General features: G+C 39.4%; 1 protein-coding gene across 5 annotated transcripts in view; it reads right to left on the minus strand.

Annotated features, from left to right (window-relative positions):
* Positions 1-16582, minus strand: part of MPP7 (MAGUK p55 scaffold protein 7) — a 252180-nt gene that overhangs the window by 156478 nt on the left and 79120 nt on the right. For all 5 annotated transcript variants that reach the window (XM_061181523.1, XM_061181526.1, XM_061181525.1 and 2 more), the window contains one exon: positions 10647-10765. In XM_061181523.1, coding sequence (XP_061037506.1) covers positions 10647-10765 — 119 coding nt within the window. The remainder of the gene's footprint in view (positions 1-10646; positions 10766-16582) is intronic.

Raw genomic sequence — 16582 nt, forward strand, 5'->3', positions numbered from 1 at the left:
TCATGGTACTAATGATTAAGAAAACTGGAATTACTGAAAGATTAAGATCAAGCATTACCTTCAAGCTGGTTTTTCATTTCCTGAAGTTTCCAGGTTGAAGATATAAAATTTTTAAAGTACATTCTCATTCACAGGTTGCTTTCTGAGCATCTGCTCAAGACTTATTTTCAGACTCAAGATTAAGATTTTCACTTTTAAAATTCTACCTAAATTCACGAGCATTAAAAACTTCACAAATTCATATTAATATGGAGATTGAAAATAAACCCCCCGCTGAGTCATCCCTCACACCTTGCTTGCACTTCTCAACTACTCTGCCCACGGTGTCATGTGTTTCATTAAAAACAAAATTGCAAGACATCTTTCAGAAGAGAAATTGAACATTTCCAGTTACAAATGTCATTTGGTAAGGAGCTATTATCCAAAATACATAAAGAACTCTCACACATCAGTAATCAAATGACAGCCAAATTAAAAAGAGGGCGAAGGGAGATTTCTGGTTTCAGCTCAGACATGTAAGGAGAATGGAAGTTGCAGCACACAATGCCACTCTGAAATCAGGACAGACAGGAATGCAGAGAGTCGTGGCTGAAATCAGCTTAGCAGGGGCAGATGTTACTGGAGCCAGAAACTTGTAGGGACCCTTAACTGGTGATTTTGACAAACTGATGTGATGGTGGGCAAATGTGACTAGTCCGAGGGTTAAGAACTCCTGGGGACCCAGTCTTGGAGGAGACCCTTGCACTTCCCTCCAGGAGCCCCACCAAGTTCTCATGGTGACAGGAGAAAAATCCCCTATTATTTCAAGCAGGGGAAGGAGAAAGGTAATCATTTTGAAATACACAGGCCAAGAGCTTTCTCCATAACAAAGTCCTCCCCTCTAATGGAGGGGCTTTATTTGCCAGAGCTTTACTTGACCTGGGGAAAGGGCAGTAAGATAACTCTAGCCCCCTCTGGCCTTCCTGTCTCAAATAAGGGGAGAAAGGAAAGAGAAAAAAAAAAGAGGCTAAGAAATGTTTCTGAAGGTCCTCAGAGCCCAGGAGCTGACATTTAATCAGAAGATTATATAACAATTCCTCTCCCCTACAACTCACCACCATCAACAGGGCTCCAGTAAAATAACAGTGGATTATAACTGAGACAGCCATTAAGACACAGACTCCAAGAGAGTTCTTAAGGAAAGACAAAGGGGACAGGGGAGGGGAGACACTGAGAGCTACAGCAAACACTGAACACAGCCAGGTCAACATAAAAACTCACATGAAAAGCCTAATTACCTCAGTATCTATTACCCAATACATCATGTCCAACTTTCAACAGAAAATCACAAAGCATGATAAAAGGCAATAAAAACACGGTCTGAAGAGATAAAGCAAGCATCAGAACTAGACTCAGCTCTGACACAGATTTTGGAACTATGAAACAGAGAATTTAAAATATGTATGATAAATAGGCTAATGGCTCTAACGGAAAAAGTGGACAACATGCAAGAACAGACGGAAAATGTAAGCAGAGAGATGGAAACTCTAAGAGAGAATCAAAGTGAAATGCTAGAAATGAAGAACACCATAACAGAAATGAAGAATGCTTTTGATGTGCTCACCAGTAGACTGGACATGGCCAAGGAAAGAATCAGTAAGATTGCAAATATGTTCATGGAAATTCCCCAAACTGAAACACAAAGAGAAATAGGATGAAATTTTTAAAAAGGAACAGAATACCCAAGAACTACAGGACAATTACAAAAGGTGTTACATACACATAATGGGAACACCAGGAGGAGAACAGAGAGAGAAAGAAGAAATATTCAAAGTAATAATGGCTGAAAATTCTCCAAAATTAATGACGAAACACCAAACCACAGATCCAGGAAGCTCAGAAAACATCCAACAGAATAAATCCCCAATAATCTACACTTTGGTATACCATACTCAAACTGAAAGATCCAAAAATGAAGAGAAAATCTTGAAAGAAGTTCAAGTGAAAAAACACCTTACCTATATAAGACAAAGACAAGAATTACATCAGACACCTCATAAGAAACTATGCAAGCAAGAAGAAACTGGAGTAAAATATTTAAAGTGTTGAAAGGAAAAAACACCACCCTAGAATTCTGTATCCAGTGAAGCTGTACTTACAAAGTAAAGGAGAAATAAACAAACTTAAATTTAAGAAATTTGCTGTCAGTAGACCTGCCCTGCAACACGTGTTAAAAGAAGTTCTTCCAGAGACAAGAAAAGTGATATAGGTCAGGCACTCGGAAATACATTAAGAAAAAAGAAGAGCATCAGAGAAGGAGTAAATAAAGGTAAAACAAAATCTTTTATTTTTATTATTCTTAATTGATCTGATAACAGTTCAAATAATAGCAGCAATGTGTTGGGTGACTACAGTATATGGATAAGTGAAATGAATGACAGCAATGTGACAAAGGATGGGAAAAAAGGAATTAAGAATATTCTTTATAAGGTACCTGCAACTACCTGTGAAATGGTACAGTGTTACTTGAAAGTAGACCTAGATTAGTTGTAATGTATGCAGCAAACTCTAGGGCAAGCACTAAGAAATCTTTGATATGTTAAGAAAGAATAAATGGAATCACATAAGGTGTTCTACTAAAAGCAGAGAAGTAAGAAAGAGGGTGATAAAAATGTAAAAAAAAAAAACAAGTGTTATGACTAGAAATCAGTGGCAAATATGACAAATATAACCCAGCTATGTCAACAATCACTTTAAATATGAATGGTCTAAATATACCAATTAAAAGACAAAGATTGTGAGAGTAGATTAAATAAGGAAGAACCTACTGTCTACAAGAAACCCACCTTAAATATAAAGACACAGATTGATTAGAAGTAAAGGAATGGAGAAAGATAAACCACGCAAAGAAAGCTGGAGTACCTGCATCTATTTCAGAAAAAGCAGAGAGCAGAACAGGGAAAATTATAAGGGATAAAGGAGGGCATTATATAATGAAAACAGGGTCATTTCTCTGAGAAAACATAACAATCCTTAACGTGTATGCACCTAACAAGACAGTGTCGAAATATATGAGGCAAAACTGGTAAAACTGCAAGGAGAGGACATCCCTGGTGGCACAGTGGTTAAGAATCCGCCTGCCAATGCAGGGGACACAGGTTCGAGCCCCGGTCCGGGAAGATCCCACACGCCATGGAGCAACTAAGCCTGTGTGCCACAACTACTGAGCCTGCGTTCTGGAGCCCGCAAGCCACAACTACTGAGCCCATGAGCCACAATTACTGAAGCCCGTGTACCTAGAGCCCGTGCTCCGCAACAAGAGAAGCCACTGCAATGAGAAGCCCACACACCGCAACGAAGAGTAGCCCCCGCTCGCTGCAACTGGAGAAAGCCCACGCTCAGAAACAAAGACCCAACACAGCCAAAAATAAATAAATAAATTTATTTTTTTAAAAATTGCAAGGAGAAATGAGCAAAGCCACTATTATACTCAGAAACTTCAACACTCTTCTATCAGTAATTGACAGATCCAGCAGGCAGAAAGTCAGTAAGGATATGGTTGAACCAAATAGCATCATCAAGCAACTGAATCTAATACTTCATCTAACAATAGCAGTATACACATTCTTCTCAAGCTCACAGAGAACAAGACAGACCACATTCCGAGCCATAACACACCTTAGCAAATTTAAAAGAATGGAAATCATACAGCATATGCTCTCAGACCATATGGAGTTAAAACAGAAATCAACAGAAAGACAGCAGTAAAATCTCCACATATTTGGGAATTAACCAACAATTCTAAATAACACATGGGTCAACAAAGAAGTCTCAAGATAAATTTTTTAAATACTTTGCAATAAATGAAAATATAACTTATCAAAATCTGTGGGATGCTGCCAAAGTAGTGGTTAGAGGGAAAGTATAGCACTGAAGGTAACAAAAACAGAAAGAACTAAAATCAGTAACCTAAGTGTCTACCTCAGGAAACTAGAGAAAAAAAGAGCATGGAGAAAAAAAAAAAAAAAAAGAATAAAATACAAGCAAAAAGCAATAGAACTGAAACAAGAAACAGGAAAACTCAATGAAACCAAAAGCTGGTTCTTTGAAAAGATTAACTGATAAACCTACAGCCAGGCTAACCAAGAAAAAAAATGAGAGAAGACACAAATTACTACTAATATCAGAAATGAGTCATCATCATTATGAATCCCATGGATGTTAAAAAGATAACAAAAGATTATAAATAATTCTACGCCCTCAAATTTGATAACTTACATGATTCCACCAATTCCTTGGAAGATACAAGTGACAAAAACTCTCACACAAAGATAAATAGGTGATCTAAGTAGGCTTATATCTATTAAAGAAATTGAATCAATAATTAATAACCTTCCAAAACAGCAAGCACTAGGCCCAGATGGTTTCACTGGTGAATTTAAGGGAAAAATCATACCAATTCTCTACAAGCTCTTCCAGAAAAAATAAAAGCAGAGAGTGTACTTCCTAACTATACACCTAACCATATACCAAGCATTGCCCTACTACCAAAACCAGATAAAGACATTACAAGAAAGGAAAACTACAGACTAGTATCTCTTATGAACAGAGATGTAAAAATCCTCAACAAAACATTAGCAAATCAAATCCAACAATGTATAACATGAATTATATACCAAAACCAAGGGGGATTTTTCCCAGGAATGCAAAGGCTGGTTCAATATTCAGAAGTAATAACATAATCCACCACATCAACAGGATAAAAAAAGTCATATGATCATATCAAGAGATGCAAAAAATCATTTGAAAAAAAAAATCCAACATCCATTTATGATAAAAACTCTCAACAAACTAGGAATAGAGAGGACTTCCTCAACTTGATAAAGAATATGTATAAAATACCTACAGCTAACATCATACTTCATGGTGAAAAACTAGATTCTTCCCCCCTAAGATCAATAACAAGGCAAGGAGGTCCCCTCCCTCTCACCATTCATATTCAATACTTTACTGAAATTCCTAACTAATGCTGTAAGAAAAGGAAACAAAAGGTATGTAGATTGGGAAGGAAGAAATAAAACTGCCTTTGTTCATAGATGACATGATTATCTACGTATTAATAGAAAATGCCAAAGAATCAACAAAAAAACTCTGAAACCTGCTAAGTGACTAGAGCAAGGATTCAGGATACAAATTTAATACACAAAAATCAATTACTTTTCTATACACCAGCAATGAACAACTGGAATTTGAAATTAAATTAGTATCCAAAAATTAGGTATAAATCTAACAAAATATGTACAGAATATAAATAAGTACAAAAACTCTGATGAAAGAAACCAAAGATGATCTCAATAAATAAGAGATATTCCATGCTCATGGGCAAGAATACATAACATTAAGATGTCAATTATTCCCAGTTTGATCTATATATTCAACATAATCCCAATCAAAATTCAAGCAAGTTATTTTGTTGATATGACAAACTGATCCTAAAGTTTATATGAGTAGGCGAAAGACCCAGAATACCTGAAACAATACTGAGAAGAGTGAGAGGATGGACACTACCCAACCTCAAGACTTACCATAAAACTACAGTAATCAAGCTTCCCTGGTGGCACAGTGGTTAAGAATCCGCCTGCCAATGCAGGGGACACAGGTTCAAGCCCTGATCCGGGAAGATCCCACATGCCATGGAGCAACTAAGCCCGTGCGCCACAACTACTGAGCCTGTGCTCTGGAGCCCGGGAGCCACAACTACTGAGCCCACGTGCCACAACTACTGAAGCCCACGCGCCTACAGCCCGTACTCGGCAACAAGAGAAGCCGCCGCAACGAGAAGCCCACGCACCACAACGAAGAGTAGCCCCCGCTCGCTGCAACTAGAGAAAGCCCGCACGCAGCAACGAAGACCCAACACAGCCAAAAAAATTAAAAAAAAGAAAATAAAAGCTACAGTAATCAAGAAGGTAGTACTGGTGAAAAAACAGACAAATAGATCAGTGGAATACAATAGAGAGCCCAGAAATAGACCCACACAATAAAAATCAACTGATCTTTGACAGAGGAGCAAAGGCAACTCAGTGGAGACAGGATGGTCTTTTCAACAACTGATGCTAGAAAAATCGGATATTCACTATGCAAAAATGTGAACGTAGACACAGAAGTTACACCTTTCACAAAAATTAACTCAAAATCAATCACAGAGCTAAATGTAAAAATTGTAGAGGATAACAGAAGAGAAAATCTAGGTGACCCTGGGTATGGCAATGGGTTTCTGATACATCTCCAAAAGCACGATCCATGAAAGAAAACTTAAGTTGAACTTTATTAAAATTAAAACCTTCTGCTCTGTGAAGACACCATCATGAAAATGAAGACAAGTCACATACTGGGAGAAAATATTTGCAAAACACATATCTGATAAAAGACTTGTATCCAAGAAAGACAAAGAAATGATAAAACTCAACGATAAGGGGAAAACGACTCATTTAAAAAATAGACAAAAGATCTGAATAGACACTTCAACAAAGAAGATATACAGATGACAAATAAGCATATGAAAAGATGCTTAACATCACGACATAAGAGAATTGCAAATTAAAACAGTAATGAGATACCATTACACACGTATCAGAATGGCTAACATCCACAAAACTGACAACGCCAGATGCTGACAAGGATGTAGAACAACAGGAGCTCTCAGGCGCTGCGGGTGGGAATGCAATAGCACAGCCACTCCGAAAGGCAGACTGGCAGTTTCTCAGAAAGCTAAACAGTCTTACCATATGATCCAGGAATCACGCCACTAGGTATTTACCCAAATGACTGGAAAACTTAACGCCCACACGAAAACCTGCACACAAATGGTTATCAAAGTTTTATTTGTAACTGCCCAGGGCTAGAAGCAACCAAGACTTCCTTGACTTGGGTGAGGAGAGAACCTGCAGCCGAGAGAACCTGCAGCCGAGAGAAGCTGGCAGCCTCCATCCTGAAGACACGAGGTTCACACCTGCCTCCTGGTGTTTGTACAATATAGCTGTTTCTTCTGCCTGACCTCCCCCTCCTCCCGCCTAAATTCTTACCTGACCAACTCTGATTCAACATGCAGGTTTTAGCTTAAACTACCGAATCCTCCTTGAGTACCTCTCAGAGGCCAGCACTGAGGGAGACACCTCGCGTGTCCCACAACAGCTGTAAACGCGGGCAGCCCCGGGAGGCTGCAACTGCCCATCGCTGCATCTACAAGCCCTCTGGGGGGCTGGAGACGCCAGAAAACAAGGGGCTGCACCCGCTCTGCCGGAAAGCTTAGCCCTGGGGACCTACACGGTGTCTGGCACATAGTAAGACGTCAACAAAGACAGCACCAACAAAGCAATCAATCATCGGAAATTAAAACTACATAACGCAATGTTATAAGGGTCTAGTGAGTTTTATCATTACTCCTGTAAGACTGAAATCACAGAAATACACACAGTAATTCAATCACATCAGGAAATTTTTCTTGAAAATAATCAATTTGTGTTTTGTTGAAATACTTCAGAATCCCAAAAGGATCAACTTCAGATTGCTACCTTTTTTTCTCCTGTCCCCACACATGTATGCAACTATTTGAAAGGGGAGAAAAAGCATACACAGCTATTTAAAAGTTACTAAAAGTTTCATATTCTTATCCTAGAAATCCAACACAACTGTGAAATAAGAACAAAAATTTCTTGAAGACACAAACCTACCAGGCTTCTTTAAAATAAATATAATACAGTTATGGAAGTCTTTAAGCCACATCTTGTTCTAAAGTGAACTTAAACCAGATTATAAAAATACATACAACGCCACTGAATAAAATAAAATTTAAAGTAAGTAACGGAATCTCAGTAGGAAAAAACACAAGGATAGGAGATCAATTTAGAAATGAGGTTCAGACACAGACTACATGCTTCATGGTTCTGTATATTTGCAAAACATGGGTCCAAAATGTGGCTCTATGCTGACTGATGATCTATCAACTTCACTAGGTCACATGAAAATGGATATCCTTGTCTTGCCTCACATTATATATGATATTTCCTAGGTCTTCTACCAGTACCATCTTTCTTCTGACCTCACCCTCAGCCTAACCCTTTTTCGGGATCTCATGGTCACAGTTTTTATTATTCAACTTTTCTATTTAGAAGTTTTTCTTTAAAAAAAGAAATCCGCAGCTAATGCAGTATAGGATCATCATAGCTCTTTTCCAGTGACAAGCTCACAACCTCCAGTACTCCCCCGGCGTGGAGCTCAAAGTCCTACGGTGGCGTGTGCCGTACCTGCCACAGACCCCGACACCAAACCTACCTCTTCTTAAGTATGTTTTACATCAGACCAGCCAGTTGTCTGCATTCAAAACTGTGTGGTGATTTAACAACCACTTTCTTTTTTACCTAGAAGACGACGAGAACTGTGAAAATTTGGGGCTAGAATAAAATCAGGTTTTACATTCACCCAGTTCTAACCCATATACCAACAGCGTCAACTGCAGGCGAAAGAGCGTAACGTCAGAGCACATTTTGATTCAGTCTAAAAACAACTCTTTTCAAACAAATTCCTTTTGCTCTGCTGAGATTTACGTACAGAAGCCGAAGCCTTCTCTCCTCCACCCTTCAGTAGAGGCACTTGGACGACAGCTAAGCAGGCTGTCCCGGCTGTTTAAACTACTGTCCCATGAGACCTACCTCCTGCAGGGCATCCTAGGCTTTCCTACTTGAAAACTAACATAATGGGTCAGTCAGAGGACACCCTGGAGTCCCGCGTGTGAGAACAGTGGGGAGTGGGGCGCTGTGAAGAAAGGGAGGACGTACTGGAGTCACATACTAAAGCTGATTTTAAAAATACACTTTACAGCAACTACTGAAAAACGTTTGGAACAGTACACATGTTGTTATGTTACTTAAAATACTAGCAACATCAATTCATTTTCTGCACTGTTTTTATAAACCAGATAGCGATAACAGTTTGCTTCCTAGCCACTTAATTATGGACACATACTTGGAATAACAACCTATGCTGAAAACTCAACAGCGAGTGTAACGAAGAAATTTTTTACACATCAGTTTTATTCTATTAATAAAAATAACAACCATCTCTGTCAATTCTTTTTGGTCCTTCACATGCTATGATAATTCATTTTTTTCCTAATAATTATATTTGCCTAACCTATATAACTACCAAAAGAACTAAGACCTTCGCTATCTTATTTGAAACTCACAAACAACCTTCTCAATAGGTATTATAATTTCCATTTTATAGGCAAGGAAACTGAGATAGTAGCCACATTATAAATAAATACAAACACACATACATCCATTGTTTGGGGGGCATGTTTGTTTACTGATTAAGGAGTGATGATGTCATCTGAAATGTGTTTTATTCCTTCTCTCAAGAGATCAAATCAATCTAAACAAATCCATAACTATCCAACTTCCAAACATTTAATACAGGAATATTTTCATGACTGCCTCAGTAAGTGATAAACTTCATCAATTATAAGCCCAAAACCATTTCTAACACATCCCAAGAAAGCAACTAAAAGACCTAAAATTATTCAGAATACAAAGATATCTTGGCAATTATAGAAAAACCAAATAAACCAATAAAGCACTCTTTATATGTATTGCTACGAGAGTGCCACACATCAACACGCTAACTTCTTGAGAACTGCCACTGCTTGAAGCACACAAATTTCAGCAAATTTGACAAGAAAAAAATGCAGTAAGAATTCTCCTGTCCTGTGACGCAACCGTACCTCAGAAGTCACTCATTTCCAAATACTATACATCAGTCAAAAAGCCTCTTATCACAACAGACAACCATACATAACAGGTTGAGCTGAATGGAGGACGGGATCGGATACTGTTGAGGCATACGTGTCCATCTCATCCAGACTCAAGTAAGACTCTACATTTCTTTCAGCTTGAGTTAAAACAGAGAAAATGCAACTCATATTTCCAGAAGCAAGAGTGGCATATTTTCCAGTAAGTTCCTTGTTCTCGTCTTACTATTTTAGGAGTTCTGATCACTCCCAGCATTGCTGTGTGGCAAGATCTGGTTTCTGGTGGCTGATCATTTCCACGGCGTGACGCTTGGCTAAAACGGTCTCCACACACTGCTTTTTATTCCTATTTAGCGTCCCTGTATTTATACACAAAATACCATTTCAGTGGCACTGTGCCAGGAGAAGAAACAGCTTTGCTAGAATTTCACTTGACTTTATTAGAGGAAATTATTTTAAATTAATGTAGCTGCTGAACAGCTGTCATCCTGAACCTCAGAAAATATATTCCTTCTAATTTTTGCTGCGAACATTTATTTGTTTAAGTTAAATTCCAGCTCATGAATGTTGACCATGAGGAGTCTAACCCTTCCTGCTACTATTTCACATTCCTTTTCTAAACAAGGGCAAGCACGGGTAGGCCCCATCAGTATGCACGGCCAGATCACCACCATTAAGTGAAATCATCTATGTATTTTTGGTGGAATCCTTTTAACAACTTCCACGCCTGGCAGTGAAATGCAACAAGGCTGTTTTGTTTTCGGAGGGCAACAATTTGATCTCTGGTTTACTAGATGGCGCTCAAAATATTCTTCCATATGTTTTTCCACGAAGATCATCTGACAACAGCATCGTTTACCTTGACTAGTGAATGCAGGCTTTTTTCACCAAACACATCCCAGAGGAAGGTCAGGTCTTCCTGGCTGTCCACATGTGGCTGCAGCCGGGCTGGCAGAGCCGCCAGCAGCTCATACAGACCTACAAAATGGAAAGAAAACACAACGCGTCACCGTACAGCAATCTCATTAATTTCGCTTAAGGTGTGTGAAACTGACGGCTGGAACATGTCCCTTTTACTGCATCTGTATTCTGGGCCATCAAGCAAAACTCTTCTCCAGAGAAGCAAGGGAAGCTTTTGGATTTTTAAATTCCAAAGATGTATGTATTAACAGGCCTGGTTTTACCTTATGCGGTGGTCATTTTACAGTCCTCCAAGTTTACATAACCCGAGACAGAAAATGTGTACAAGCTTTCAAAAAAAAAAAAAAAAAGAAGAAGAAGAAGAAAACGCATACATTCCTTTCCTTAATCGTTATTACATTTCCCCTCAATGTTAGCCAAAAAGTGAAGTGAGTCATGAATAGGAAAAACTTCTTTAGAAGAGAAAATTGATAGCATGGTCCATTAAAATGGTTTTGTGGTTTCTAAAGAGTTCCTAATAATATATAGCTTCAAAAACATTTGCGTTATTGAACGTCCAAAATCAAGTTCCCAAAAGTAAGCCAGAATAAACCATACTTGGTGTGGCATTATTTGTAGCCACGCTTTTTTTTTTTTTTTTTTAAACAATGACAACAACAAACTGCGTAGCACTTAGGCTAAATGCGGACTCTAATCTGGAGGTATGTGATACCCCTGGAAAGAGTCAAGGCCACAGATGCAGGTTGCACGTGCTCTCACTGGAAGCTCCCTGCAAGCAGACAGTAGCGCAGTGTCCCGGGAGCAGCCTACACAGACCATCCGTCTCGTCCCGGGGCCGGCAGACTCCTGTCCAAGAAATGCTGCAGCAGTGCTTGCCCGGGACTCTTCAGGGAGGTGACCTGGCAGAAGTCAGCATCAACTCAGAGCTCATGTTTCATTTTCCAGCGGGATTCCATGAGGTAAAAAGGACAAAATTCTTTTTATTTCTGTCTGCTGTCTACAAAAACACCGAGACCTCCTGGGGTCTACAACACGTGGGACTGTTGCTATTTCTGGTCTGAATAAGAGCTGCTGTTCATTAGAAAGACAGCTTTACAAGATATTTAACCAGCGAAGACTCGTAAATTACGGACTTCTGATTAGCGCGTCTGTTATCTTTCCAAAGTCTTAAAATATTCTGATAACCAGTGATAACTCACAACCACATGCATGGGTACCACTTTGGAAGTCAGATACGAAACTTGAGAGATTCGATTAAATTGAAACATTCCTGAAGCTGTATTTGACCAAAAAGATCCAAAATACTCCAGGCAGGAAAAACGAAAAACAAAAAACCTTCTCCCAACTGCATTCTTAAGTATTCTTGGTGGTTTATATTTATTCTCATAAAAACCTGGCGTCCTGCCTAAACTAGCTCTTATTTACAATTCAGTAAAAATATTTTTACGTTAGCTCAACCTAAGTCAATGTATAATGATACAGGTCTCACTTTATACAAATATATATACACACACACAAATGTAAAGTAATTACAATCGCCAAGATCAGAGATTCAAAACATGAAATTATGTAAAAAGAAGGTAGAATTTTACTATTACTGATTTCAGGAGTAGTAAAAATGATTACCTATTCCTTAGTAATATCATTAGAGTTGAATGATACTAATTCAACTGTGATATAATTTATGTGGTACAGTTCTTGGGGGATTAAATGAGTTAATACACTTGAACAGTCCTGCACGTGGTAAGTACTCAATGTTGCATATTAACTTGAGTTTCAGCCATTGGGTTATTGATTTTGACTGTTATTCATCATTATCATTACTAAAAATGCAAAAGTTCGGATCAAACAGACAGACCTAGATTCAAACCCCAGGTCTACACTTCACACATTTCACATCACTTATCTGAACCTTGTTTCCCTCACGTGTTGAAAAAGAAATGGTAATGTACACATGTGGTAAAACTGCATAGAACTAAATAAATACACACACACACACACACACACACAGAGCACATGTGAAACCGAGGAAATCTGAAAAACGTCAACCGATGGCATGGATGACGATCTCCCAGTTGTGACACGCTACTACAGTTATGCAAGATGTTACCACGGGGGGAACTGGTGAAAGTACACAGGATTTCTTTGTACTATGTCTTACAACGTGTGACTCTGTAATTATCTCGAAATAAAGCTGAAACTTACAACAGTTGTTGTAAGAATTCAATGGAACAATTCACAGGGCAGGCACTTGATTAAAATAACCATGTTCTTCTTTCCTTAGTATGTCTCCTTGCAATGAACATCTCAGTGCATTGCTTCCAAGGGAAGACAACAGCTTAGTGACGCCTGCCAACTGGACATAACACCATACTCAGAAATGAAACCACCTGCGTCTTCTACATATGGGAATTGTTCACTTTACCCACGTACACCTTAGCTTTTTGTGGGAATAAGACATGTTGGGTTTAATTTTCAAATAGTAATAATTTCTCCGTTAGCCAAAGCTCAGAAGCCTGAGTTTTCTGTGTTTTTCCAGCTTTATGCAATCCTCATTTGTACGGTCCTCGAGTGGCAATAACACTTGCTTCTCTTCACCTCCCACATCTGGTGCCAGAGAACAAAGCCGGAAGAGACAGGACAATGCCAATCAGAAATTTAAAAGACGGTTAAAAGAGCTCCTAGGCCGGGGCTGTATGTAGTGTCAACGCAGGCAACGAGGAAACCATCACTTCCACTCAGATCAGCAATCCAGGCCCCAGAAAGCACCTCGGTCCATGTCTAAAACTGGGTCTGTGTTCCTACATGTGCTTTAAAGTATTCCTATTTTCAGTTCCTAGAGTCCCAATCGTGAAGAATACCATGAAATCCAAATAGTTTTGGTCCTTGAGATTCAGAGGGCAAGTAAAGAGAGCTGAGACAGCTCGGCGTGTCTTTAAAAATTTTACCTAAATCCACTTGTTCCCTGCGTCATGAAACTTATCCTGTGCTCCTCTGTAGTCACCCCAAGCTCATTCTAATAAACGTCTACGGCACCTGTGAACCCAGCGCATCCCTAGCTCTGAAGGTCTAGGACAAATCGGACGTGATTCCTGTCTGCAGGCGTCTACAGCGTAGATGACACCACAGGCTATTAGCAAAGTGAGTGCAGGACAGGGTCAGGCTGTGGAGGCAAGGGAAGGGGCCGGTCCCTCCAGGGGAGGGGACAACATCAGGAGACCCTTCAGCAGGAACAACGCCCCAGTCAGGGCTGCGAGGGCTGCAGGCCCAAGAATCAACATGCGTGAGCTCTCAGAGTTGGAGCCCTGGGGACAGCGCTAAGCGTAGAATATGCCACCCTCTCCCCAGGGATCTTACAGTCTTGGATGACACAGAATGCATCTCATATATGAGCAAACATCAAGCAATCCTATTTGCCCAGGTACACAGCCAAAACATTTTCTCTTCCAAGTAAAATAAATAGATGTTTAGGCAGCTGATGAAATAAATGATTAATTTTCAGGGATGTTGATAAGATGCTCATGATTGCCTCTAATATTTAAATTGTAACTTAGTTAGAAACATACGCTTTGAATTACCTATTAAGTAAAATACTTAGTTTTTGCCCCATTTGCACATTTCTCGCAACCATTTTATTTAAATTCTTCAGAGTGAAGTTCTTCCTCATCATGAGATCATTTTCGCTTCTAGGTCAGTTGAGATACAGCACTGTTCTGAACATGGGAGATGCCTTCACTGAGAATCTGGGTGAAGCTGATTGGTTTTTCATTTGTTCTGTGGCTCTACATTTTTGATCAACAAAACCACTTACCTACTCTTTAAAATTCTATCAATTGCAAATGTGAGGTTTTTAACCCTTCTCCAAGGAATAATGAAATCTGGTTTAAACCAGATTGTCTCCTTTTTTAAAAAACAATTCTGCCAAGGGAGCTCTCAATAATCCCCAAAATTATGAATTTCGGTTATATGTGAGTAATTTTGGCTTCTCCATTCAACACACATTTTTGTGCACGTGAATAAACAGAGAACGTTCTCTCTAAGAGATTTTGTAAGGACTTGAATATATGCCAGCTCTCTCTTCTCTAAGAGATCATTTTACAGAGGGAAAAAAAACTCACCTTATATTTGGGCACATACGATATAAGACACTGTCAAGGATGCCTGTGGGTTTCAACAAACTTATTTCATAAAAATATTCCAACAGAAAAAAGCAGCATTTTTAAATTAGTGTATTTTATATACTGAGAGAAAAGAAATCAATAAGAGCAAAACTAAACTAGGTCGAGGGTGACTCGATTAATATGTGCAATAATTATTCTAGCAATTTTAAGAAGAGAGCCATCAATGAAGGTCAGAGAAGCCTCTAATGGAGCTGGCAGGATACGGGCTGGGATCTGAAGGGGGGAAAACAGGGCCCAGAAGGGTGATTCTAAATTGAGGGCTAATGAAGGTGTTCACAGTAATAAGAGCCAATCACAGAGAGATGCAAAGATGCTTTTAAGATCTCCGAGTTGGTTCCTGAAGCCTGCTGTCTAGGAACGAAGTATTGTAATCTCTTCTCCCCTTTCTAGAGGAAGGTTAGATGGCAAATGCTGGCTGTCTGACATCACGAAGAATAATATCCCAAGGAGAATGCTTTCCGTACAGTATAAACTGCCCACCCTGCGAGCCAGGTCATTAAGCCAGCACACGTGTGGACCACGAGCTTAATTTAACGTCAATCACTTACGTACTTGATTGGAGCTTCATGTGCTACAGCTGGCTTCTCTGCAGCCTTGCTGCACTGACGGGTAAAATACTTGTCATCTTCCTTAAAGATAAACAAACTACGGTCGTCCCTCGGCATCCGTGGCGCACTGGCCCCAGGACCCGCCTAGGATCCCCAAATCCGCGGAAGCTCAAGTCCCACAGCCATCCTCCGTATCTGTGGTTCCACAACAGCAGATCCAACCAAACGCTGACCATGTCGTACTGTATTTACTGAAACCATCTGCATAACAGTGGACCTGGGCAGTTCAAACCCACGTTGTTCAAGGGCCAAGTGTAAGTGCTTTTTCTCCCTCAACAAAACCTATGGTCAGACTATGTTCTTGATGCCTTCTGAGGCAACACAAGTGACAGAGGGTCAGCAGTAGTATTTTACATACAGATATAAATACTTTGGTGCTTTAGTAACTTCAAGTAAGTTGTCCTGCAATTTCTTTTTTTTTTTGCAATATCTAGATAAGAGTAGTACTGTAAAGCTACAGTCACACTTCCTATCAGGATCTTGTATGTGAGTAATAGGCAGGTGATGTGATCAAGGACTGTGGAAGGCAGGATAACACTGACCCAACCGTGTTGAATAAACAATTCACCCGAAGTCATAATACACTGATCGGAAGATAAAGCGTCATCATCTTGCATTAAAATTTCATGACTTTATAAGATTCACCAATTTACTGAAATATATGATAGCAATTTTAACTGTGGGTAAAGCTTCCTATCATCATAGTCAGACCCCTAGCGATTTTCACCCTGCCTAATAAAACTAGCTATTGAATATTCAAAATTGCGTTTATTTCTTTTGTCTCCCCCTTCCTTAATCTATCCTTCCTACCACCAACTCCTAAAGCTTCCTAAAATAATACTTAGTAAAAATTATTACCAGTGGAAATTCCTAGTAGTGTTCACCATACCTAATACTACGGTATAAGCTATGGTAAAGTGCTTTACAGGTTACCTCATTCAGTGCTCTCTATAAGCAGGTCCTATTACTCTCTCCAGTTTACAGGAGGAAGTACCTTTAGCCTAGGAAGTGGCATAGTCAGGACTTAAACTCAATTCTGGCCCATGTCTCCCATATAACCCTATCATTTAAATCTTCTACTCAAA

Source organism: Eubalaena glacialis, chromosome 2, assembly GCF_028564815.1.
Source record: "Eubalaena glacialis isolate mEubGla1 chromosome 2, mEubGla1.1.hap2.+ XY, whole genome shotgun sequence".
In the NCBI taxonomy this organism is placed as follows: Eukaryota; Metazoa; Chordata; class Mammalia; order Artiodactyla; family Balaenidae; genus Eubalaena; species Eubalaena glacialis.